At 34.5% G+C, this 26,199-nt stretch overlaps 2 protein-coding genes and 1 non-coding gene across 3 annotated transcripts; all 3 read right to left on the bottom strand.

Annotated features, from left to right (window-relative positions):
• Nucleotides 1–1,055: 1,055 nt before the first annotated feature.
• On the bottom strand, nt 1,056–2,612 carry LOC107637165 (uncharacterized). The gene is made up of 3 exons (XM_016340607.2): nt 2,048–2,612; nt 1,334–1,899; nt 1,056–1,241 (listed from the first exon to the last, which is right to left on the bottom strand). Exons 1-3 carry the CDS (start codon nt 2,610–2,612, stop codon nt 1,056–1,058), a joined length of 1,317 nt encoding a protein of 438 aa, XP_016196093.2.
• Nucleotides 2,613–2,699: 87 nt separating this feature from the next.
• On the bottom strand, nt 2,700–4,082 carry LOC148569402 (uncharacterized). The gene is made up of 2 exons (XM_088485023.1): nt 2,990–4,082; nt 2,700–2,719 (listed from the first exon to the last, which is right to left on the bottom strand). The coding sequence occupies exons 1-2, from the start codon at nt 4,080–4,082 to the stop codon at nt 2,700–2,702; spliced, it is 1,113 nt and encodes a 370-aa protein (XP_088341149.1).
• Nucleotides 4,083–22,150: 18,068 nt separating this feature from the next.
• LOC148569401 (small nucleolar RNA R71) lies at nt 22,151–22,254 on the bottom strand. Its single transcript, XR_015882470.1, has one exon. It is a non-coding gene; the product is annotated as a small nucleolar RNA R71 (small nucleolar RNA).
• Nucleotides 22,255–26,199: the final 3,945 nt, after the last annotated feature.

Genomic DNA, 26,199 nt, shown 5'->3' with positions numbered 1-26,199 from the left:
CCAATTTTATCCCTGATTCCTTTTTTAAACCCTAACTCAGAAATGGCGCAGCACATCTTCGTCTTCTTCTCTTCTTCGTCTTTTTCTTCTTTGTCTTCTTATTCTTCTTCTTCTTCTTCTTCTTCTTCCCTGTTCATTCTCGTACCCATTGCTTTGCTGGTTGGAGGATGGTTGGACGTGCAGATGAAGGAGAGGGAAGTTCTCTGCGATCAAGCACAAGGAGGCCAAGTCAGAGTAGAGGCACGCGAGTACCAGAGCGGTGTGGGTGTGGGAAACGTCCTGTGCTCCGATGGTCTGGAACGGAAACCCACCCAAATAAGCCCTTCTTTGGATGCCCGAATTACAACGTGAGTGTTTCATGAAGATTTGTTGCTGACTAATTTGATGGTAACAATTAAATTTCATGTTCACAGAGTAGTGGAAGAAAATGGTGTGGCTTCTTTCGATGGGCAGACATTGGAGAAGATGATAAAGGAAATTTGGAAGACACTGCTGCATACAACAATGAAGAAGTGAGCGTCAGTCTTGCTTTGAGGATTGGCAATTTGGAAGCTGAGTTAAGGACCCAGAAATATATGATACAAATGTTAGGATTGCTGTTTTTTTCTATCTTAGTTGTTGTTTTAGTTGTGATGTTAAAAATGTAAGAACTTGTTTTACCTGTGATGAGAAAAGTGTAAGAACTGTGTTTAAAAGCATCTGTTAATGAATGTATGGGAACTGTTTAACTTATTGGAGTGTTATTTGTAGATAGATTTTACAAAAATAGAAACCAAACTGAATGAACAGAAGATGTAAATTGATAATAGTAGTTGTAGATTATAAACAAGACATTGTCAATGTTACATAGTTGCAGTTGTCCACATAAGGATAAACAGACTGAAACAGCTACCAAAAAGCACAATCTCTGTTAAATTATCTACTATCAGAAAATCAAAATAAACCATACAGTCTACATAAGAGCCATTCCCTTAGAGAAATAACAAAAAATCCAAAATATCAACCAATGCCCAAATCCCATATATATTGTTAAAGCAGCTGCTACAACATCCCAATCAAGGGTTTTTCTTCCTTGGTGCCTTGAACTGTGGTGTTGGAACCATCTTCATGAACCTTGCCAACCTTGAAGATGTGGCTGCACTTGCTCCTTGCATGGGATCGACAGAAGTACTTACTGGTTGTGGTGTGGTCTTCCGTTTAGTTGGCAACTTAGGTGGCCTTGTTGGTGGTGGTGGTGGTGCCTGCTTGAAGTGTAATAAGTTATATGAGTTACTGTGAAAATGGGAGTTAAATATAGGATTATAAACAACAAATCATTTGGGACCTTTTATACCTCATCTTGTGTTCCACCATAGCTTGGTTGGGATAATTCAACCTCTTCAGCTTGCGGTCCAGACACTGGGGGTGGAATGTCAGCTGCCGGTGTTGCCGGATTGGTACTGTTGCTTGCTTCAGGTGCTGGTGTACTCCCAGTAGCAGTAGCTTTGGCCTTTGAAGCTGCCACAGCTGCTGCTGCAGCCGCAAGAGCAGTAGCAAGCTCATCAGCTCTCTTCTGTTTGCATCCCCTCTTGGTGTGGCCCTTTACACCACAATATGTGCATGTGAATGGCTTGAGCTGTCTCTTTAGGGTAACAGTCTGCTTAGCTTTCTTGTTTACACTAGGACCCTCATCAGCGTCCTTTCTTCTTTTGGTTGTGAGCTTTCCTGGTTTCCGTTTGATGTTAGGAGCCTGGGGCTTACTATATGCTGATTTTTCCCACATGGATTGACCCGGAAGAGGATTGATATAATGTTCGTAGGTCTTCGCGTATGAATCCATTGTGACCAAGGGGTGGCAGAAATCCTCTGGTCTCTTGTTCACCCGTGCAAGAGCAGCACAAGCATGGACACAGGGAATGCCTACAGCAGATCAAACAGAACGCAAGACAAGTCCAGATCATGTTAGTTAACAGTTCAGGTAAAAATTACACTAAAATGAATCTAATGATAATGCAAATGAAGATAAATAGAAAGAAACAGAATTAGATGTAAATATAACAAAAATTACCTGTTAACATCCAGAATTGGCAGGTGCAAAGTCTTTTGCCTAGATCGACAACCATGTTTGTTGGTTGTCCATGGACCTCAAACTTCTCATAGGCTTCATCCCCAGTCCATATAGGTACCCAGTTCTTTGACTCTTTCCTTACCTTTTCTAACCGGCTCTGAATAACTGGAGGAAGTTTTCCGATGTGGTTGTTCAACTTTATCTTGTTCTTTGCAATGGACCTCATAACGAACATCCTTACCTCTTCAAGCAGTGTGATGATTGGCTTGCTCCTAGCCTCCTTGATCCTTGCATTGAATACCTCACAGGCGTTATTGCATATATTATCCAACTTTGGCCTGTGGCTAAATTGAGACTTCGTCCATGAATGCCTAGGCCACTTGTTAAGGTATGTCCATGCTTCTTCACTGACTCTTTTGATCTTTTCCATGTTGCCAATAAAATCTTGAAAGGTGGTTGACCTTGCAGCATCCCAAAGGAGTCTCCGCAGCTCAAGATCCTTCCACTGTTTGTTAAAGTTACGCCACAGGTGCCATACACAGAAACGATGGTGGACCTGTGGCATGACCTCTTCCACAGCCGAAATCAACCCCTGCAATTGATGGAAAGATATAGCAGACACCAAACAATAACCAATACCCAATCAGCCTAACTAATCAATAACCAACCACCCTAAATAATCAATAACCAATCAGCTTAAATAATCAGTAACCAATCACCCTAAATAATCAATAACCAATCAGCTTAAATAATCAGTAACCAATCACCCTAAATAATCAATAACCAATCAGCCTAACTAAGCAAACCACATAACAAATCAAACTACTTAATTAAACAAATACCCTGAATTTTCACACATACTACAAGTGATTTCAGCAACTTGCAATTATCCATACCAAATAAAACATAGAATCAAATAGTTTATACAATGAACTAATATACATTTTGCTTCCAATATAAACTGGCTAACCTTCTGCATATCAGAAATGAAACACCACCCGTTAGCCTTATAGTCTCCTAAGTCTTCGTGGAGTAACTCCAAAAACCATTTCCAGTTCTCCTTATTTTCAATGTTGACTATAGCCCAAGCAACCACATAAATGTGGTGATTTGCATCTTGTGCGACAGCTGATAATATCTGTCCACCAATCTGAGTCTTCAGAAATGCACCATCGAGGCCGATTAAAGGTCGACAACCAGCTTTAAACCCGTTCTTGCAACCACTCAGGCAGATATACATTTTATCAAACATTACTTGGCCGTCGGGCAGTGGAGTAACCCCAATCTTTACAGTGGATCCCGGATTGGTCTTTAGCAGCGTTTCAGCATAATCCCTTAACAAGGCATACTGTGCCTTTTCATCCCCGTAGACAATATTTCTTGCATCAGCCAAGGCTCGGGCTAATGAATTCCTATGCAGTATGAGATCACACTTAGACCTGAAGTATGTTGCAGCCTCACATTGCTTGAAGTTGGGGTACTTTCTAACCTTCTTGACCAACTTACTTGCCAGCCATGCTCTGTTTGCAGCCCTATTAGAATTCTCTCTCGGACATGTATGATCGTCATAAAAGGTCTTGATTTGCCAGCAAGAGTCCTCATGATCCCTTGAGGCATAAACAACCCAGCAACACTCTTCCACCTGGCACACTGCCCTACACCTCACATTGTCATTCTTTACAAACTTAATCCTTCTACCCTCTTGAATAGTAAACTCTCGCACAGCATCCCTGAAGTCTTGTTTAGTATTAAACTTCATTCCCACTTGCAGTTGCAACTCACCAAATCTCTGTCCCTCCTGGAAGATTGGAAATTCATCCGATTCTCCATCAGATTCCAATTCATCTTCAGAATTAGGAGGAGTCTTCATCTCCTCCGAGTGCCAAGAGTTGGCACCATCAGACTCTGCACCCGGGTCAAGAGCATCATACATAAATCCCCCTCCTGGACTTCCTAAAAAACCAAGGTCCACCTCTACATCAGATAACTCTGCCACAATTGCATCATCATCTTGCATAATAGTGTCTTTATACATCTTTTCCTTTCATTTGGCCATGGCTGAGGCCTTCTGAACCTTCTTGACCTCTTTCCTAATTGGTGGTTTAACCAATTCATCATCACTACTAGAGCTGGCCTCATGCACAGGGACATAAGAGTCATCCTCTGAACTCCCTTCATCACTGCTGGATCTGTTTCCAGTTAAATCCACATGAAAAGTTTGCTTCCCTTTGTTAGCACTCCACTGTCCCCTTGCCTGAGATCTTGTGATTCTTTTAGGTGGGTTAAATTTGGGCTTGGTTTTGGAAGTAATATTGGGCTTGGGCTTTGGTTGAGTTTTCTTGGGCTTCGGGTTCTGCTTGGGTTTTGGATTCTGCTTGACAGTTGGGGTTGTATTGGGCTTTGTAGTGGGTTTTGGGTTGGATATATGATGGAGTTTGGGGTTCTCATGATCAGCCATGGACTTGGTGTCATCATGCATAGGTTTTGTGATGGGAGCGTTAGCAGGAACTGGGATTGTAGTTGGACTGTTTGGAATGGGGATTGGGGTTGGAGGATCTGGGTCAGGATCAGCTTTGTCATGTGGCATTTCATTTAAGGTATCCTCAGGGGTGTTCTTCTTGTTTAACTCACTACCAGGCTCCTCTTGTTGAATATAATCCAGACATAGCACATCTTCTTTCCCCTCCAACAGTTCAGGTGTCGAAACTCCATGTTCGAAATAAACATCGACTACGCCATCATTCCTCTGTGCATGGAAGCACATCTCCCTTAATTCATCATCAGTGGTCAGAGCTCTCAATCCAACCTCCAAGCTCCTCTCCGGAACCAGCCACCAACACTCAACTACCTTGTCATATCCCAACTCCTTGAAATAGTTCCTGATGAAGAAGACATCAAGTGTATCCTCATCTAAATCACCTAAGCAAGCTCTATTATCAGGTGAGTAAACCAACTTTCCATCACCATTCTTCTTAAACGTTCCACCATGATGGAACATTATATCCAGCAACTTCTCCATCTGTATCGGAAAAAAAATATACAACATTTTTAATAAAATATAGAATCCGCAATCAACAACAGAGAGGAATTCCAAAATCCCTAACTAACAACTACTTCAGTCATTATGCCATTATAGAAATGCCCATATTTTCGGTTTGAAAACAGAGCATTCCGATTACCCCTACCCGCACCACCCAATGCAAAAACCCTATCCACTATCATAGCATCCATGGTTTCCAATCAATCTACACCAAATTCCCAAGTAAAATCCATAATGAACGATACCTTACCACTACGTAGAACAGAAAAATACTATGTAATATTCTGCATGCCTACCTCTGTCACAGGGGATTCCACGCAAAATCTTTGCTCCTTCCTTCACCGATCTTCAGCCAACGATGAAGAGGTTCCACTGAACTCCAGAACTCCAAATTGTTTCACTTCGAAAAGTCACGCCAGGAGTCTAGGATGCCAGGGTTTGATGCTTTCAGTTCGCAGGAGATGAAGAAGACGAAGTGATCTTTGAATATTGGGGGAGGGGGTTTGAAAGTTTTGTAGATGCTGAGTTGAAACGGTGTCGTCTGTTAATGGGTTTAGCGCCAAAACCCAAAACGACGTTGTTTTCTTTCATCCAGCGTGGCACTCATTCGCCACGTCAGTCCCGGCGGTAAGGAATCTGACCGGAAAATATGCGGGGGACCACCTTGATGCATTTTTTCCAATCTGGAGGACTAAATTAGTGCAATCGGGAAGTCAGGGACTAAATCGGTGCATTTCGTGAATCTCAGGGACCACTTTGGTGTTTAACTCTAGAAACTTCAAAGCATATAAGATTGAGAAGAAGTTTTTGGCTATGAGCGGGTTCTTTCTCTTTTTGGGGTTAAAGTTCAAATTTCAAACACAATTTGAATGAGCATTCCAAATCAGAACTATTCTTTTATTCTTGATTTTTTGTTTCTCTCTTGCTTCTTTCTTTCGATCTGGGCGCTCTCTCTCTCTCTCTCAAAAGAAAAAAGAAGGAGCTCACCGGTGATGGAAACAGTAACTGGCATAGAAGATAGAGAATGGGCGAGCTCAGTGCTGTGGGTTAGCAGAGCGTCTGTCGAAGAAAAAAGAAGACGACGAAAAAGAGGCTCCGAATCTGTTTCCGGCAAGTAGCAAAGATGGAGAACAATAAATTAGAGGTGGCGGTGGCCGTTGATGCAGCTGCAAGGAGAAAGAATAGTGGCACGGTGAGCGGTGTTACTTCCATCAGAGAAGAAGGAGCAGTTGGCAACAAGTTGACGACTTCAGTCAAAAGAATGGAGAGCTCCGAGATCCTGTCGTCGGTGGTGTGGCAGAGGTAATTTTTCTTCTTTAAAAGCATAAATTTATTTTCTTTTTTTTTTAAATTACAGAAAATGCCATTAGGGTTCGGGATGCACAAAGGAAACGCCGGAGCTCCGGTGCAATGTTTAGAAAAGCGTTTCGGTACTGTAATTTTGCGGTGTGGTATTATTAGTATTTTATTAGAATGTTTACATAAGTAATTTGAAAACTTGATTCTTTTTTAAGGAACAACTTCCCTGACAAAGCTCAAGGTGTGAAATTTGCTGGCAAGGTGCTCCGGCTGAAGCTGCGACGGGCCAAAACGGTATGAGTGATGCTTCTGCCTTAATTGCTATTTTTTTACCTTTCTTTTATTTATATTATATCATTTTTGTCTCTTCTTTAATTTGTTAAGTTTAATTTTTGGATGGCAAACATTAATATTTAACTAAGTTTATATGTATTTAACTAATTTTGTTCTTCCTTTTTCTTCCATAACTTTTGTATATTTGGTTTTGAGTTTCCTTTAAAAATGAGTTTCCTTCCATATATAAATATTGAAAACTCAATGGCACATAGATAATGCAAATGGTTAAAGTCATGTATTACATGCAGTATTTTGTGAATATCCAGCAATAATACTCATAATAGTTCATAAATTCTCTGCTTTAATCTAGCTTTTCTTCTGCCATACATGCATAATGAATGCAGCCTTCCAGTTTTTCGTTTGCATTGTAATTTTTATGAACTCAGTCTATACAGTTCTATGTTTTGGTTTGTTGGCCGTTTTTTAATGATTGAACTATACTTTTGACTATTTTCTATAACTATAACAACTTGAAAATTATATAGATTTTCTTTCCCCTATTCTGAGAAGCAAACATTTTTTAGTTAACTAATTGAAACATTTTTTTGCTCTCTCTTGCCTTTTGTGTTGTTCCTCTCCCTCTAATTTAAACTTTTATGTGTATTCAATTTTCATGATTTTATTTTCAGCTTAGATAATATTGCTTAAACTGTTCACCGTTCAATTTTCACCATTACATTGATCCTTGGAGATGTAGTTGTTGTGCTACTAATAATCTCATTTTTAATTATTATATTATTTGTGCTATGCTATTCTTTCAGAAATTGCTTAAGAGGTAAGTTAGAAAAAGCAAAACATGTCCCGAGTGAGGCCAATCAAGTGGCACCCTCAGTTGAATTGGTTAGGTAAACATCTTTTGGATAAAATATTGAACATGATGTATTTTGTTTTTATTATCAAATGTCAGAGATGTGTTATTCTCTATTCTCTATGACTTGGTGTTTCGGTCTGATAATCACTTAGTACACAATTATTAGCATAATTTCACAATGATATATATGCAATGGAGGGGAGAAGAGAATAGATATAGATTACACACTAAGAATCACAGTTTTTGGGTATATATAAATGAATGATCATATCAGTTAAAGAATAGATTCATGGACCGAATTCTTTTAATGTATACAAATGATTTTTAGGGCGATTGTATAGTGGTAAATAAATCATCCGGGTCATTATATGCTTTTAAGATCTTTGAAAACACACTTTATATTAAAGATATTTAACTACAGATTATATATTAATTATTAAAGTGATTTCTTTTGGAAGCCATGGCTCGGCCATGTGATCTTATTTTATAAGATTTGATGGTGCTATAGTTTCGGTAAAGGATGTATGTTATGGAAATTAAATTATATTAATGTCCCGATCATAATGCTTTGTTAGAGCTTGATCCGGTGACTTTTGGCTCATAATAGATATCTGTGTAAGATTAGGAAAGGAATATTTGGATACTCACATCTAGATGTGTTTCTGACTTATATGTGATTTGGAGTTGGCTTAATTACTTTTGATATAACGCATATTGGTGTAAAGCTGAACCCAGAAGAGAAAAAGTAAATGAATGATGTTTTCATAGGTAGAATATTCAATTCATCATCATGAATAAGTTTATGCTTCAAACGGCAAATGCTTCCAATTTTATATTAGGGACCATATATGGTTAATGGTTTAGTTGCCAATAGCACCATTGCCACTTATATGTTGTCTCACTTTGAATTTCAACATGTATTCATGTAGCACTGACGGTTGTTTTAATCGATAAACATGTTAATCTCTTCCTACAAATATTGTTTTTCATTCTGCGTCTCAAATTGACTTGCCCAAGGATTATTTCTTGCGAAGTTATGAAGATGTCATGTTCATAACTTAGAAAAATAACCATTTATAATTTTGTATTGAAGTCATATGCCTTTTCTTGCTTATCTGCTTTTCAAAGAGTTGTGTGCTGATTTGTCTGTATATTATAACTCGATTTTTTCTATTTGAGGTTTATAATTTTGGCTTTAAAGATCAGATTACAACATTATTTGGATAGGGTTCATTGCTTATCGTAGATAATTCTAGGCCACAATTTCATGATTTTGGATAAGTATATGTTGCATTGTTTAAGGTGAAATCTAAAAGGGGTTTGAGTTTTGGTTGCAATTAGGATTCATTAAGTGGAATATGGTTTAAGAAGTTTCAAGTAGTTGCATATTTAGAAAATGAATGGTTTTACTTCATTTTTCGACTTTCTTTTTAAAACTAGCTCAATTTCATAGACTCTTTGTATTTGACGATCTAACCTGAAGCTTTATTCAGTTTAATCTACTTCTATTTTGTTTTCTTTTGCTTTGTTTATTTGAGTTTATTCTTTCTTTTTCTATGATTGTTTGTATGAACAGATGGAGTGTCATTTAGTTAGGGCTTTGGTGCTATTGTGAAATCATTTCAAGCTTTACTCTTTGTCGTTCATTTTTGAAGCTGCAGATACAGTTGGTTTAGGAAGTTCTCTGGCTGTTGTTGCAGAACAAAAACGGCCCCTTGGATTTTTATGTTAAAAAAAGAGAAGAAAAGAGAAAATGCTTAGTCCACAGATGGAGGCATTTGGTTTAGGCAGTGACTTGACCACTCGTTGATCGCTCGGTTGATTTTTTGCTTAATTTGCAATAAGGATAGATGTTTTGTGTGTGAATTGCTTTGGTAAGAACAATGCCTTGAGATGAAGACTACTTTGTGTTTTTTTTTGTGTTTGAATTAAGAAAATACCCGGTTGAAAGCAATCTTTTTTTATTGGGATTGTCCATGTTCCTTTAAAAGAAGAGGTTAGTTTAGTAATTTCATCTAATATCAACAACCTAGAAGAATTGGTTTTTGATAATTGGAATATGCAAAATAAATCTTTATTTGTGGTTTCTAATTGTGGAACTTAGGTAAACTTAAATAGTGAAACTCAACTCAAAATCGATTCAGTGAGTAGACATGTAAACTATAGAATTTGATTAGGAGAACTTTTTGGTATCCACTGCATCATTGTAGCTGCAAGTTATGGCTGTTTGTATACCTTTCTTAATCAGAACTAATAAATGATCCAATTTGTCCAATACTGATTTTGCAAGGAAGTGGATCTGAAGTGTGTGACTGCCAAAAACAAAATTGGCTGAAAGTAGATGACATTCAGGTTGTATCTGTTGAAGTAGATCTCAATTCTCTTCTATTTTGCTGAAAAACTTAGTTAATGCACAGTCATCTTTGACATAAAAATTCATAGACTTAAATATTAGCCTCCCAGTTATGTTTATATATTTTTTGAAAGTTTCTATAATTTTGTTTTGGCTTGCTCTTGAAAAGTTACATTTTTATTTAAGACAATAATATAAGGAAATAGAAAACAAATAGAAAAAAAAAATGGGCCTTTTTTTCTCCTACCTTTCTTATGCATGTGTCCTCCTATGTTGTCTTAATTGTGTGTTTTTACTTGAAATGGCAGTTAGTACTATTGATTTTGGGACCAAAGTTTTAGAATTTTTGACCTTGCGTGAGAATGATGATGCACCACAAATGCACCATCTATTCCTCCTAACAATCATCAGGTATGGACATTACTTTCAATTTTGTTACAATTTTTGTCTTTTAATTTATGTAATTTTGAATCATAGATCAGTATTAGTGTTATTATTATTCTCGGATTTTGAAAAATTAAGGATTTTTATTTGAAATGCATAATGATTTTCATATTATCTTTAAACCTAAAGCAAGACCTTTATTACTATTAACACCAAAAAGAACATAATGATAATTATGAGCTAAAAAATCAGGATAGTAAGTTTGGTGTTAGCTGCAATCTTATAATGTTTGGTGTTCTCTTAACTTATTTTCTTATTGTATTTAGGCTTTTAGTAAATTTTAAAATTCACTTGTTCCAATAATATTTTACTGTTTGTGTATAGCAAAGCATTGATTTAGTGTGTGTATATATATATATATGAATCCTTAACAATAAGTACTTAAGGTGCTAAGGAGATAGGTTCTTTCATATGCACTTATGTAAATGTTTTTATTTGTGTGAAGAAGACTCATTATACAGGTTCATAATAACTGTATTGCTCTCTTTTGATTATTATTTGTTTCTAGGTTCTACTCTCTTTTTATTGCTTATTTATTTAATTGTTTTCTTTACACTCTTAAAAGCTATGTAATATAAGAAGGCAAACTAGGATGTGAAGAAAATATACGTGATTTCTTTTCACTCATTAATTTAACATTTTTGCTCTAGAATATATTTGCTACTAAAATCATAATTTCTTACATGATTGTAGGCATTATTTTTCTTATATTCTTTAACATTGTTGCCTATGCATAAGATTTTGAATTTCTGCTGTACTTGATACTTGGTAGTTGTTTTATTTCAATTAAGAAAATGGTTGCTTTTTTGTTTCAAGGTTTAGACTAAACCAAAAACTACCTTTGTTTCAAGGAGTTGTGATGCATACCGGAGGTTTCAATAATGGTTACTCCTTCAAATAATTTTGCATGTTATTTGAGTTCAATATATCATTACTTCATGTTTATTTTGTTCATTTGATTGTTGTATTTTGTTAAATTTGTGATCAATACCAAAAATGAAACTCCGAACAAGAGAGCTGTTGAGTGATTATAATTAACTCTATCAGGAGTACCAAGAGGTGCAAATAAAGAAAAAGGTGCAATTTAGTGGGAATGTAAAATAAGGTGGAATTGTGATTAAGTGTCTAGCTATATGCTACTTGAGTTTGTAATATTTGTAAAAATATTAGTATAATACTAATAGAATAGAGAGTCAAAGAGAGATTATATATATATATATTTTTATATAAAATTTACTTGCATTCAATGAATAGCTGTAAATAGTAACATATTTGAGTCTATTTGGGTTTCAATTGAAATATAAATTTATTTTTTTATTTGAAATTAAATGTAAAACATAAATTACTATTGAACGAGTATACAACCTGTAAATAATAGATTGATTTTGAGTTAATAGAAGAACAATATTATTTTTTTACTGATGTAAACTCTAGAAAACTTTATTGGCATTTAAAAATTTATTTAACTAATTTTATTTATTTTATTTTTTTAATTTATTTTGATATTGCATCTTAAAACTAGGAAGATATTAATACAGTACTATAATAGATAACCAAAAAATATTATATTTTTTTATAAAATTTATTTGCATTCAATGAATAGTTATAGATACTAACATATTTGGATCTCGGTTGAAATATAAATTTATTTTTTTATTTAGAATTAAATATAAAACATAAACTACTATTGAATGAGTACAATCTGTACATAATAGAGGTAGTATTCTAAACTATAGAAGAACAATATTATTTAGTTACGAATGTAAACCCTAAGATGCTTTATTGGCCTTTAAAAGTTTATTTAACTAATGTTTTATTTATTTTATTTTTTTAATTTATTTTGATATTGCATCTTAAAACTAGAAAGATCTAAGTGTCTTGGAAATGTGATTTGATGATTTTTTGTATAGCAATTGTAAAATTTTAATAATTAAAATAAAATAATACATAGAAAGGTTAATATGTATTTTTTTTTGTTATAAAAGATTTAAATGTGAGTATATGATTAGTCTCTTATATAATTTGAGTATATAATTTTTTTTGTGAATTCTATTAAATAGGTAGAGAGATTCAAGAGACATGTAAAGAATGGATCATAACAAAATTTTTTATTTTTTATTAACTCATTATTTTTTATAATTATTATTTTTTGTTATTAATAATAATCTTTTTTATAGAATGAAAAAATAATATTTAATCTTATATATAATTGAATTTCATTTTTTATTTTTTTTTTTAATTTTTGTGGAGTTGATGATAGTGGTGTATATTATTACTAATTTTTTAAGGAATATTTGTCTTTTTATTTTTAGGTATTGTATAACTTTTTTTTATGGAAGAATTAAAATAAATAAAACAGTCTGTTATCATGGAAAATAATAATTCAATTATTTTACAATATAAATCAAATATGATTTTTGAGATTGTATCTTTGTCTCTAAACTTATTTAATTTATTCGGTGAGCTTAATTCTCTTAAAAAACATACGTAAGAATTTAAAATGATCATATATATGATAAAAAAATTTATGTTACACTCATTTTTTACTATTTAATTTTTTTATTTTGATATTTAGAGTAGAATAAAGTCAAAATTATCATTACCTAGTATCAAATATTCATATACATAAAACTACAAATTGTTGTTTATTTACAACTATAATTTACAAAAGTTGTTTCTGTGTTAGTAAAAAATTGATATATTCTAATTTTACACTTTACCTGTATACGTCAAAATTTAATATAAGACTCAACTGACAAGAGATTTATGTAATTATATAAATAGTGAGATATATTAAACATAATTTTTTGTCTTTTATTTAACGTGTTTTGAATTTAATTGTAAACAAATTTTTAGAATTTTGAAAATTTTGTAGATGATATTATAGTATAGATAAATTTAATATTTTTTTAAAAAAAAATGACATTTATCTTTGTATACTTCATAAAAAAGTTATATGATTAATAGATTTTAACTAAATATATATAAAGCACTAATAAAACAGGAACCAAAAATATATTTATATTTTTTACATTAATTCTAATAATTTTATATAAGGAAAAAGATATTACTTTCGTAGTTTTATAAATAAATTTGTTGATTTGGATGATAAAATTATCTATTATTTTTCGATAAAATTAAGTTAGTTCAAATATAAATTAGTTGTTACAATTTGCTATTTTTTTAAAACTTGATACAATAAAATATTACATAAAATTCGTTTTTTTAAAAAAATACATTACATAAGAGTTTTTTAAAATAATTTGTTAAATTGAAATTAAAATACTATTTTTTTATTTAGTAGATTTTTTAAAATTATGAGTACTAAAAATATGTCTTTACTCTTTACAAATACATACACTTAAATGTTATATATTTGGTAAAACAACCCGCGCTGTCATTTACCTAGTTCCAGCAATTTCCTAAAACCCCAGACATAAACCTCCCAAGTCACCGAATTTTTAATCTCAAAAATTTTTAAATTAAATGAAATTGCTTCCATTTTGTATGTTGGATACGCATCAAAATGGGAACTTGATGAGAGAGACACCGGACAAGCAAACGGTGACAGCGCCTCTTTCAGAGGTGAACTTGTTGGAGATATCAGCGACGTATTTGGCCAGAGACACCGCAAGCTCCTCTTCTTCGAAGACCTCCACAACCATATTGCTCTTCTGGGTCTCCGCCATCGACGATTTCAGAGGTGAAAAAGGCCAACTTTTGTGTTTTGGAGTAACCCAAGAGAGAGAAAGCTCAGGGAAGAATGGGGTCGAGAGAATCTAAGCGAAAAAGAAGTTGGTGGAAGTGGAACATGAAGTGGGGTTGGGTTGGTGAGAGGAGCGAAAAGGGGTTTGAATCATTTTGGGGAAAAAACAAAAAATACAGAGAAGTTACGAAAATTTACATTTTAGATAGATTATTTCTTAAAAAGAATACTAATAATTTTTTTAAAAATAATAAATATGAATAAAATAGTTTAAATTAAAATTTTTTATCTTAATTATAAAGATTAATTTAAAAATAATGTATTTATATCTGTTATTTTAAAATATTTTATTGATATTTTTTTAAAACTAATTTATATAAAATGTAAATTCTCATAGATTTATTTAGGATAATTTGGTAAAAAAAATAAAATTGATGTAGAAAAGGATGATTTTATAACGTTTTATAACGTTGGGGATGATTTTAATAACTAAAAAAGGTCGAGGACGATTTTGATTTTGACCCTAGACCTTGGGGACGAAAAAAGTACTTATCCCTAAAAATAACTATATAAACGCTTCAGCCTTCAAGATTATTCAATTAAAAATTATGTGTAACAAAATAAAAATAAAAATGTAGAAACATTGTTTACAAATTAACTATTTATAAACGTTATTAAGTTTAATTATTTATGTTTAATAGTATTTAATTTGAAGTCAAGATAAAAATTTATATTCAAAACACTCTCTATCTTTATGCATTAAAAACTATTTTATTTTTTTAATTTTTTAAATTATCTTTAATTTTATTATTTTTTTTAAATTATTAATTTATATTTTTATTATATCCCCTTACTATATCAAACACTATTCTTTCTCTTACTATTATTCTCTATACACTTCTCATTTTTTTTAGTGACACTATACACTTCTCATTGCCATTATTATTAGTGACACTATACACTTCTCATTGCCATTATTATTACTAGCGGCTCAACAGTCACTAACGTGCCTGTTCAGCCGCTTTTCTATTATTTTTAAGAAATTAATTTTATTTTTTTATTATATTATTCGCTCTTTAAATTTATTAGATCACTATTTTTTTATTTTAATATTGACGTGATCTTATTTATATCATATTTTAGTATTGGTGTTAATATATTATTCACCCTTTAAATTTGTTAAATAAGTATTTTTTTCATCTTTTCAAAATTAACGTAGCCTTAGTTATATGATATTTTGTTGAAATTAAAATTACTATAAAAAATTTTTAAAATGCTAAATTATAAAAGCACACATTAAAAATATGTACATGTTATTGGAAAAAGATATAGTTAAAAAAAACCGGAAAAGCTCTGCATACAAGCGATTAGGGCTTGTAAGCATTACAAGTCAATTAACCACTAACCCCCCAAAACGCGCTCCTAGTGTTACGTCCCTTACACGCGCTATATAACAGATTCCGCGTATATATAACTACCAATTTTAAGAGATTTGTTTCTGAAGGTTGTGGTAGGCGTAGAGAAGGGGGGTTGAATCTATGCCTTCCTTTTTTATTGCTGTTATTACCCTTTTAAAGCAAACTTTCAATTTAGGTTATGTTTGAACTCAGCAGCGGAAATTTATGAGACAATTTATTTTTGTCTCATGAATATCAGAAAACAGAACTCAGCAGAGAAGAGAAAAGCTAACACCAGCATGTATCCTGGTTTAGTTGCCTTGTGCTATGCAATCTACATCCAGTCTCCTCCACAACTATGGAAGAATTTTACTATAGTTAACAGTATTACATACACCAATTTCACAGGATTGACCCAATCCTTTCACACTCAAGTTCTAACCTAACTTGACATTGGCTATACTAATACCTAATTATTCACTCTTAGTGCTAACCCAACTAAGAAAGGGATACCTCACAGGTACAAGATACAAGACACATACATACCTAAAGAAATCAGAAAATAACTCTAGGCTTTTCTCTCAAGTGTTTCTCTCAACCTTTTTTTACTCATGGCTTTTTCTTAAGCTTTCTCACAATGCCTTTTCTCACAAGAAATTACAGAAAGATAAGCATAGAAAAGTACATTACAATCAGTAAAACATGAAGGAGATTGACTTCATCAACAGCCTCTTCGCTATGTGCAAAACCAGATTTGCAAACCTCAGCTTGAGTTCTTTAGTATTAGCCGAATGCTTGTTTGAAAGAAAGTATTATCCAAGTAGAGGAACTCCTTTCTCAGAACACAACTCTCAAACTCTGGTTTTCTCTCCTTGGTTTCTGAATGAACAGCAAACCTCTTTTTATTTCCTAGCATGTGGTTTAGTTCTTCTTCCAAGGTTAACACCTTGAGCCTTGAGCTTCACCAACCCACAGAATTACTTTTTCTCATTAAACCTTAGAGTAGAAACTTTGCTTCCGACTTCTTCATCTTGACCGAAAGCCACAAAGCAGTAACCATAGAAATCTTCTCATGGTCAACTTGATCTTAGCCATTGAGAAACTACTTGGTCCCCAAGTATCACTTGTGACCGTAGATGTAAAGCAGAATAGGGCAGAGAACAACTTTCCCTTGAATGCCATTTTCAGATTGAGCAGAGAGTTGGGAAGAAGAGAAGAGGATCTGATGCATGCAAGATGAGATGGATTACCTTTAACCTAAGCTTGATTTGGTTTGGATTTTCCGTTTTAGCTTTTGTGCTTCAAGCTTAAACTTTCTCTCTCTTGCTTCTTTGGTTACTAGCTTAGGGAGGAAGCTTTTTCTCTCTTTCTCTTTCTTACTTTTCTGAAGCCTTGATATGACTTGATTAGAGATGAGAGGAACGTTGCTTCTGGTAAGGCAAGATGGTGGGAATTGAAAATCAATTCGGGCTTGGATCGGGTTCTTCTCAAGTTCAGCCCGTTGGTACCTTACCTTGCTTCTTTGAAGAATTTTGCTTGAGATGAATGACTTGGGCTTGTCTTTATTTTCACTTACCATTCAGCCCAATAGCATATATCTTTTGTTTGATGTTGGGCTGCTGCAACACTTGTTTTTAGCCTGCATCACTTATCAAAAATAATCAAAACTAATTGGGTGATTAGCCCACTAATCAAATGTTTGTCATCATCAATTCTATTAATTAATTTCTTAACTCAACAGTTTCCTTCTTCGTTCTCCTTCTTTTCAAATTTCTTCGTTCTTCTTCTCGCGCGTCTTCCCCTACTTTTTCGATCGTTCTTTTCCCCTCCTTTCTCACTGGTTTGTTCTTCGTCATTGACGTGAGTTCCTCTCTCTGTAACTCCAGCTTCGTTTTCTTTTCGATTTTTTGGTTTCTGAAATCAAAGTTTGAACTCGTTTTGAAGATAATGGATGATTCAACCTCAGATTGTCAGCTGAATCAGGGTGAAGTGGATTATGAATTTGAATCTAACGAAGTTCCTGAGGTTTGATTTACATACGATTACTCTGAATTTTGTTGCAGTTATTTGTATAGCATTGTGTAGCTGAATAATTCGTGAACATTGATTGTGAAATTAATGTGTGAACATAAATCTGTGGATTGAATCTAATGTATTAGTTTTGATTAATTATCTGAAATTTATAGTAGACGCTCGGGTGCAGATCAGAATTTTTTGGGTGTATTTTAGGGGGAAGTGTGGGTGTATTTACAGTTTATGGCTTTTTTTGTTATTTTAGTTGAGTTGTTGTCGTTCGGGTGTATTATATCAGACATGATTGGGTGTATTTTTAGTTTTTGACATGGTGTATTCTGCAGCCTCTCTCTGTTGTTGATGACCAGTTTGTTCCCAAGGTTGGAATGTCCTTTTCCCACCCTTGAAGATGCTGGAAAATTTTACAGGAACTACGCCAAGGCTGCAGGTTTTTCTATAAGAGTTTGGAGCACAAATAGAAAGGAAAACGAGATTAAGAATCAATTGATTAAATGTAGCAGAGAGGGAAAATGAAAATCTAAAATATCTCCAACCGAGAAGACGAATCCGACAGCCAGTTTAAACTGTCCTGCAAGAATTTATATACACACATTGAAGGATGTTGGTGCTTGGATTATTTCAAAGGTTGTGCTGGATCATTCACACCCTTGCTGTCCAAGTAAAGCAGAGATGCTCAAACAGCACAGGGAACTAAGCATGTCCATTCGTTGTACAATAGAGAATAATGAGGAGGCGGGTATCAGACCAAGAAAAACTTACCAATCATTTGTTGCGGCTGTCGGGGGTCATCGCGAGTTAAATTTTATTGAAAAGGATGTGAGGAATTATATTACGAGAGAAGTGCGTAATATTTCTGAACAAGAAGATGCAAAGGAATTCTGGAAATATTTGTTAAGAATGAAAGAGAAGAATCAGAATTTCTTTTTTGAGCTTGAACTCGAGGAGGATCAATTGATTAAGCTGGCTTTTTGGGCCGATGCAAGAAGTAGAGCTGCCTTTGAGTATTTCGGAGATGTTATTTCATTTGACACCACCTACAATACAAACAGGTAATAAACTGTTCCTGTTTATGATGCTAAATTAATGTATTTTTATGAATCCGCTGCAGAGGTGTATATTGGGTGTTTTTGGGTATATACAAAGCATTTATTGGGTGTACGTAATGATTTTTCATTATGCACTATGGTAATTTGTTTCAGGTATAATTTGGTTTGTGATTCTTTTGTCGGGGTGAATCACCACGGTCAGTCAACACTTCTTAGATGCTCTTTGATGAAAAACGAAGAAATTGAATCATTCAAATGGTTATTTCAATGTTGGCTTCATTGCATGGGAGGAAATGCTCCGAAAGAGTTTCTCACCGATCAATACGCATCAATGAAAAGGGCTTTAGAGGCCTGTATGCCAACAACAATTCACCGTTGGTGTATTTGGCACATCATGAAGAAGATTCCAAGCAAATTAAATGGGTACAAGGGACATGCAGAAATTGAACAAGAAATGAGCGAAGTTATTTGGAACTCTCATAGTAAAGACTTATTTGATAGGAATTAGAATGATTTTTTGCTAAATTTTGGTCTTGTAGACAACAAGTGGCTTTCAGGTAATGTTTGTTTAAAATCTGCAGCAGAGGTGTAAATTTTTTTTTCGGGTGTATTTATAGTCTGTGTTTGGGTGTATTCTGTAGATCTCTATGAAGACCGTCATATATGGGTTCCAATCTATCTGAATTACCACTTCTGGGTAGGGATGAGAAGCACACAAAGGAGCGAGAGCATGCATTCATTTTTAACAAGTTTATTATCCGGAACAGCTCGCTTATTCAATTTGTCAAACAATACGATAATTGCCTCAAAAGCAGGGAGCAAGCAGAGAGAGAATCAGATGCTGCAGATTTTCATACGATCATACCGTGTCCGAGATATTAGAATCTTCGTAGTATAAGTTAGAACCCATGGATGGCCATTCTTGAGATCCGGAAAGTCTAAACCTTGTCTGTGGTATTCCGAGTAGGATCTGGGAAGAGATGGCTGTGACGAGCTTCAAACTCGCGAGTGTTGGGCGTAGTGACAAACGCAAAAGGATAGTAAATCCTATTCCAGTATGATCGAGAACCGACAGATGATTAGCCATGCAGTGACAGCGCATTGGACCATTTTCACAGAGAGGATGGGATGTAGCCATTGACAACGGTGATGCCCTACATAAAGCTTGCCATGGAAAGGAGTAGGACTTATTGGATGAAGACAGCAGGAAAGCAAAGGTTCAGAGGAACGAAAGCATCTCTATACGCTCATCTGAAATTCTCACCATTGAATTACATAAGTATCTCTATCCTATTTTAATTATCTTTTAGTACACTATAATCTCTTAATACATTTGAATCCGCCTGACTGAGATCTACAAGGTGACCATAGCTTGCTTCAAGCCGACAATCTCCGTGGGATCGACCCTTACTCACGTAAGGTTTATTACTTGGACGACCCAGTGCACTTGCTGGTTAGTTGTGCGAAGTTGTGACTAAGAATTAAGATTATGAACATGCGTATAAAGTTTTCAGCGCCGTTACCAAGGAATGAACCGTTACGATTTCTGCGCACCAAGTTTTTGGCGCTGTTGCCGGGGATTGTTCGAGTTTGGACAACTGACGGTTCATCTTGTTGCTCAGATTATGTAATTTTATTTTATTTTATTTTTAAGCTTTTTATTTCTTATTTTTGAAAAATACAAAAAAAAATTTCTTTTTTGTTTTTCCCAATTAATTTTCAAAAAATACAAAAAAATTTTACAAATTCATAAAATAAAAAATATTTTTTGTGTCTCTTGTTTGAGTCTAGAGTCAATTTTTAAGTTTGGTGTCTTGCATATTTTTGTTTTTCTTAAGAATTTTTGAAAATTCATCATATGCTATTCATGATCTTCAAGTTGTTCTTGGCCAGTCTTCTTGTTTGATCTTCATATTTTCTTGTTTTATGTCTTTTCTTGTTTTTCATATGCATTTTCAATTTGTTAGTGTCTAAGCATTGAAAATTTCTAAGTTTGGTGTCTTGCATGTTTTTCTTTTCTTAAAAATTTTCAAAAATAAGTTCTTGATGTTCATCTTGATCTTCAAAGTGTTCTTGGTGTTCATCTTGACATTCAAAGTGTTCTTGCATGTTTTCTTTGTTTTGATCCAAAGTTTTTATGTCTTGAGTCTTTTTGATGTTTTTCTCTTTCCTTATTAAAATTCAAAAATCAAAAAAATATCTTTTCCTTATTTTACTCCTAATTTTCGAAAATTGCATTGAATTAGTCAAAGATTTTCAAAATCATATCTTTTTTTTAGTCAAGCAAAATTTCAATTTCAAAAAAAAAAATTTATCTTTTTCAAAAATCAAATCTTTTTCACTCTTCTTCTTAAATTTTTTTCAAAAATTTTAAAAATTAATACTAACATTTAATATTTCAATTCAAAAATTTCAAGTTTGTGACTTTCCTTTGAAGAAAATTCAATCTTTAAAATTCTAGAATCATATCTTTTGGTTTCTTGTTAGTCAAGTCATCAACTTTAATTTTTAAAATCAAATCTTTTTAATTTATTTTTCAAATCTTTTTCAAACAAATCTCTTTCAATCATATCTTTTCAAAATTTGATTTCAAAATCTTTTTCTAACTTCTTATCTTTTCTAATTTAATTTTCAAATCTTCTTAATATCTTTTCAATCATATCTTTTTCAAAAATCAAATCTTTTCAAATTGTTTACCAATCATATCTTTTTAATTCATATCTTTTTCAAATCACATCTTTTTAAAATTCTAATTTCAAAATCTCTTTCTAACTTCTTATCTTTTTAAATTTATTTCTTATCTTTTTCAAAACCACCTAACCACTTTTTCACTCTTAATTTTCGAAAATTACCTTCCCCTTTTTCAAAATATTTTTAATTAACTAATTGTTTTAAATTTTCAATTTAATTTTATTTTTCTGCTTAATTTTTTGAATTTTAACTAATAAATAAAATAAAAACAAAAATATTTTTCTTTTCTTTTTAATTATTTTCGAATTTTTCTCTTCTCCTTCTTCTATTCTTCTCTTCTTCTACTCACATAAGGAATCTCTATACTGTGACATAGAGGATTCCATATTTTCTTTTGTGTTCTCTTCTTTTTCATATGAGCAGGAACAAGGATAAGAACATTCTTGTTGAAGCTGATCCTGAACCTGAAAGGACTCTGAAGAGGAAGCTAAGGGAAGCTAAAGCACAACTCTCTGGAGAAAATCTGACAGAAATTTTCGAAAAAGAAGGAGACATGGCCGAAAATAATAACAATGCAAGGAAGATGCTTGGTGACTTTACTGCACCAAATTCTAATTTACATGGAAGAAGCATCTCAATCCCTGCCATTGGAGCAAACAATTTTGAGCTTAAACCTCAACTAGTTTCTCTGATGCAACAGAACTGCAAGTTTCATGGACTTCCATTTGAAGATCCTTTTCAGTTCTTAACTGAATTCTTGCAGATCTGTGATACTGTTAAGACCAATGGGGTTGATCCCGAGGTCTACAGGCTCATGCTTTTCCCGTTTGCTATAAGAGACAGAGCTAGAATATGGTTGGACTCTCAACCTAAGGATAGCCTGAACTCTTGGGATAAGCTGGTCACAGCTTTCTTAGCCAAGTTCTTTCCTCCTCAAAAGCTTAGTAAGCTTAGAGTGGATGTTCAAACCTTCAGACAGAAAGAAGGTGAATCCCTCTATGAAGCTTGGGAGAGATATAAGCAACTGACCAAAAAGTGTCCATCTGACATGCTTTCAGAATGGACCATCTTGGATATATTCTATGATGGTCTGTCTGAGCTATCAAAGATGTCACTGGACCATTCTGCAGGCGGATCCATTCACTTAAAGAAAACGCCTGCAGAAGCTCAAGAACTCATTGACATGGTTGCTAATAACCAGTTCATGTACACTTCTGAGAGGAATCTTGTAAGTAATGGGATGCCTCAAAGGAAGGGAGTTCTTGAAATTGATACTTTGAATGCCATATTGGCTCAGAACAAAATATTGACTCAGCAAGTCAATATGATCTCTCAGAGTCTGAATGGATTGAAGGAATCATCCAACAGTACTATAGAGGCATCTTCTGAAGAAGAAGCTTATGATCCCGAGAACCCTGCAATAGCAGAGGTGAATTACATGGGTGAACCCTATAGAAACACCTATAATACCTCATGGAGAAATCATCCAAATTTCTCATGGAAGGATCAACAAAAGCCTCAACAAGGCTTTAATAATGGTGGAAGAAACAGGTTTAGCAATAGCAAGCCTTTTCCATCATCCACTCAGCAACAGACAGAGAATTCTGAGCAGAATCCATCTATCTTAGCAAATATAGTCTCTGATCTATCTAAGGCCACTTTAAGTTTCATGAATGAAACAAGGTCCTCCATTAGAAATTTGGAGGCACAAGTGGGCCAGCTGAGTAAGAAAATAACTGAAACACCTCCTAGTACTCTCCCAAGCAATACTGAAGAGAATCGAAAAAGAGAGTGCAAGGCCATTGATATAATCAATATGGCCGAATGCATGGAGGAAGGAGAGGACGTGAACCCCACTGAGGATGACCTCATGGGACGTCTCTCAAGCAAGAAGGAGTTCCCTATTAAGGACCCAAAGGAATCTGAGGCTCATATAGAAACCATAGAGATTCTACTAAACCTCCTTCTGCCATTCATGAGCTCTGAAGACTATTCTTCCTCTGAAGAGGATGAAGATGTAACTGGAGAGCAAGTTGCTCAATATCTAAGAGCCATCATGAAGCTGAATGCCAAGCTGTTTGGTAATGAGACTTGGGAAGGTGAACCCCCCCTTGCTCATTAGTGAACTAAATACATGGGTTCAGCAAAATTTACCTCAAAAGAAACAAGATCCTGGCAAATTCTTAATACCCTGTACCATAGGCACCATGATCTTTGAGAAAGCTCTGTGTGACCTAGGGTCAAGTATAAATCTTATGCCACTCTCTGTAATGGAGAAGATGGGGATCATTAAGGTTGATGATCATGTGGAGTCACAAAAACTACTGAAAAATAAAAAACAGAATGAAAAACAGCATTAAAAACAGCACACCCTGGAGGAGAGCAGTCTGGCATTTAAACGCCAGAAACAAGCATCTGTCTGGCATTTAACGCCAGAAACAGGCACCAACCTGGCGTTTAACGCCAGAAACAAGCATCTACCTGGCGTTAAATGCCAGAAACAAGCTACATTTGGGCGTTTAACGCCAAAAACAGGCAGCAGTCTGGCGTTAAACGCCAGGATTGCACAGCAAGGGCATTTTTGCACGCCTCAATGGAGCAGGGATGTTAAGTACTTGGCCCCTCTGGATCTGTGAACCCCACAGGATCCCCATCTACCCCACCCCTTCTTCTCTCCTCTTCACACCTTTTTTAAACTTCTTCCCCAAAATAACCTCCACCAATCAAATTCAAACCATCAACACACCTCCATCTCTTCTTCTTCTCACCCTTTCTTTCTTCTTTTGCTCGAGGACGAGCAAACATTTTAAGTTTGGTGTGGAAAAAGCATTGCTTTTTTTTTTCATGACCACTAATGCCTCAAGGGATGCACTTTCCTCCACAGAATTTTTGGGAGCAAATCAACACCTCCCTAGGAGAATTAAGTTCCAACATGGGACAACTAAGGATGGAGCACCAAGAGCACTCCATCATCCTCCATGAAATTAGAGAAGATAAAAGAGCTATGAGGGAGAAACAACAAAGACAAGGAAGAGACATAGAGGAGCTCAAGAGCACCATTGGTTCTTCAAGAAGAGGAAGACGCCACCCTCACTAAGGTGGACCCGTTCCTTAATCTCCTTGTTCTTAATTCCCTGTTTTTCAGTTTTTGAGCCTTGTGTTTTATTTATGTTTGTGTCTTTACTATATGATCATTTGTGTCTAAGTGTCTATGCCTTAAAATTATGAATGTCCTATGAATCCATCACCTCTCTTAAAGGAAAAATGTTTTAATTACAAAAGAACAAGAAGTACATGGTTTCGAATTCATCCTTGAAACTAGTTTAATTATTTTGAAGTGGTGACAATACTTTTTGTTTTCTGAATGAATGCTTGAACAGTGCATATATTTTTTGAATTTGATGTTTATGAATGTTAAATATGTTGGCTCTTGAAGAATGATGAAAAAGGAGAAATGTTATTTGATAATCTGAAAAATCATAAAAATGATTCTTGAAGCAAGAAAAAGCAGTGAATACAAAGCTTGCAGAAAAAAAATATATATGCAAAAAAAAATGGCGAAAAAAAAAGAGAAAGAGAAAGAAAAAGCAAGCAGAAAAAGCCAATAGCCCTTAAAACCAAAAGGTAAGGGTAATAAAAAGGATCCAAGGCTTTGAGCATCAGTGGATAGGAGGGCCTAAAGGAATAAAATCTTGGCCTAAGCGGCTAAACCAAGCTGTCCCTAACCATGTGCTTGTGGCGTGAAGGTGTCAAGTGAAAACTTGAGACTGAGCGGTTAAAGTCAAGGTCCAAAGCAAAAAGAAGAGTGTGCTTAAGAACCCTGGACACCTCTAATTGGGGACTTTAGCAAAGCTGAGTCACAATCTGAAAAGGTTCACCCAATTATGTGTCTGTGGCATTTATGTATCCGGTGGTAATACTGGAAAACAAAGTGCTTAGGGCCACAGCCAAGACTCATAAAGTAGCTGTGTTCAAGAATCAACATACTGAACTAGGAGAATCAATAACACTATCTGAATTCTAAGTTCCTATAGATGCCAATCATTCTGAACTTCAATAGATAAAGTGAGATGCCAAAACTATTCAAGAGGCAAAAAGCTACAAGTCCCGCTCATCTGATTGGAGCTAAGTTTCATTGATATTTTGGAATTTATAGTATATTCTCTTCTTTTTATCCTATTTGATTTTCAATTGCTTGGGGACAAGCAACAATTTAAGTTTGGTGTTGTGATGAGCGGATAATTTATACGCTTTTTGGCATTGTTTTTACATAGTTTTTAGTATAATTTAATTAGTTTTTAGTCTATTTTTATTAGTTTTTAATTAAAACTCACATTTCTGGATTTTACTATGAGTTTTTGTATTTTTCTGTGATTTTAGGTATTTTCTGGCTGAAATTGAGGGACCTGAGCAAAAATCTGATTCAGAGGCTGACAAAGGACTGCTGATGTTGTTGGATTCTGACCTCCCTGCACTCGAAATGAATTTTATGGAGCTAAAAAACTCCAAATGGTGCGCTCTTAATTGCGTTGGAAAGTAGACATCCAGGGCTTTCCAGCAATATATAATAGTCTATACTTTGCTCGAGTTTAGATGACACAAACTGGCGTTCAACGCCAGTTCCATGCTGCATTCTGGAGTCAAACGCCAGAAACAGGTTGCAAAGTGGAGTTAAACGCCAGAAACAAGTTACAAACTGGCGTTCAACTCCAAAAATGACCTCTCCACGTGAAACCTTCATGCTCATCCCAAGCACACACCAAGTGGACCCCGGAAGTGGATTTCTACATCATTTACTTATTTCTGTAAACCTAGTAACTAGTTTTAGTATATATAGGACTTTTTACTATTGTATTTACATCTTGGGATCAATTTTAGAGGTTGGTTCTGCTGGTTCCCTCTCTGGGGCCGAGACCAATGAACTCCATTATCACTTATGTATTTTCAACGGTAGAGTTTCTACACACCATAGATTAAGGTGTGGAGCTCTACTGT

This window comes from Arachis ipaensis, chromosome B4 (assembly GCF_059453495.1).
Source record: "Arachis ipaensis isolate K30076 ecotype BB chromosome B4, ASM5945349v1, whole genome shotgun sequence".
NCBI classification, from domain to species: Eukaryota; Viridiplantae; Streptophyta; class Magnoliopsida; order Fabales; family Fabaceae; genus Arachis; species Arachis ipaensis.
This window is presented reverse-complemented; position numbering and strand designations above follow the sequence as displayed.

What these genes read in the sequence shown, in the direction of transcription:
- LOC107637165 (XM_016340607.2), bottom strand. Translation starts at nt 2,612, where the DNA reads ATGCCACAGGTCCACCATCGTTTCTGTGTATGGCACCTGTGGCGTAAC. An exon ending in CCAATTCTGGATGTTAACAG is followed by an intron (nt 1,900 to 2,047) that starts GTAATTTTTGTT and finishes GATCTGCTGTAG; the next exon opens with GCATTCCCTGTGTCCATGCT. An exon ending in ATGGTGGAACACAAGATGAG is followed by an intron (nt 1,242 to 1,333) that starts GTATAAAAGGTC and finishes CACTTCAAGCAG; the next exon opens with GCACCACCACCACCACCAAC.
- LOC148569402 (XM_088485023.1), bottom strand. Translation starts at nt 4,082, where the DNA reads ATGTATAAAGACACTATTATGCAAGATGATGATGCAATTGTGGCAGAG. An exon ending in GTTTATATTGGAAGCAAAAT is followed by an intron (nt 2,720 to 2,989) that starts GTATATTAGTTC and finishes TTGATTATTTAG; the next exon opens with GGTGGTTGGTTATTGATTAG.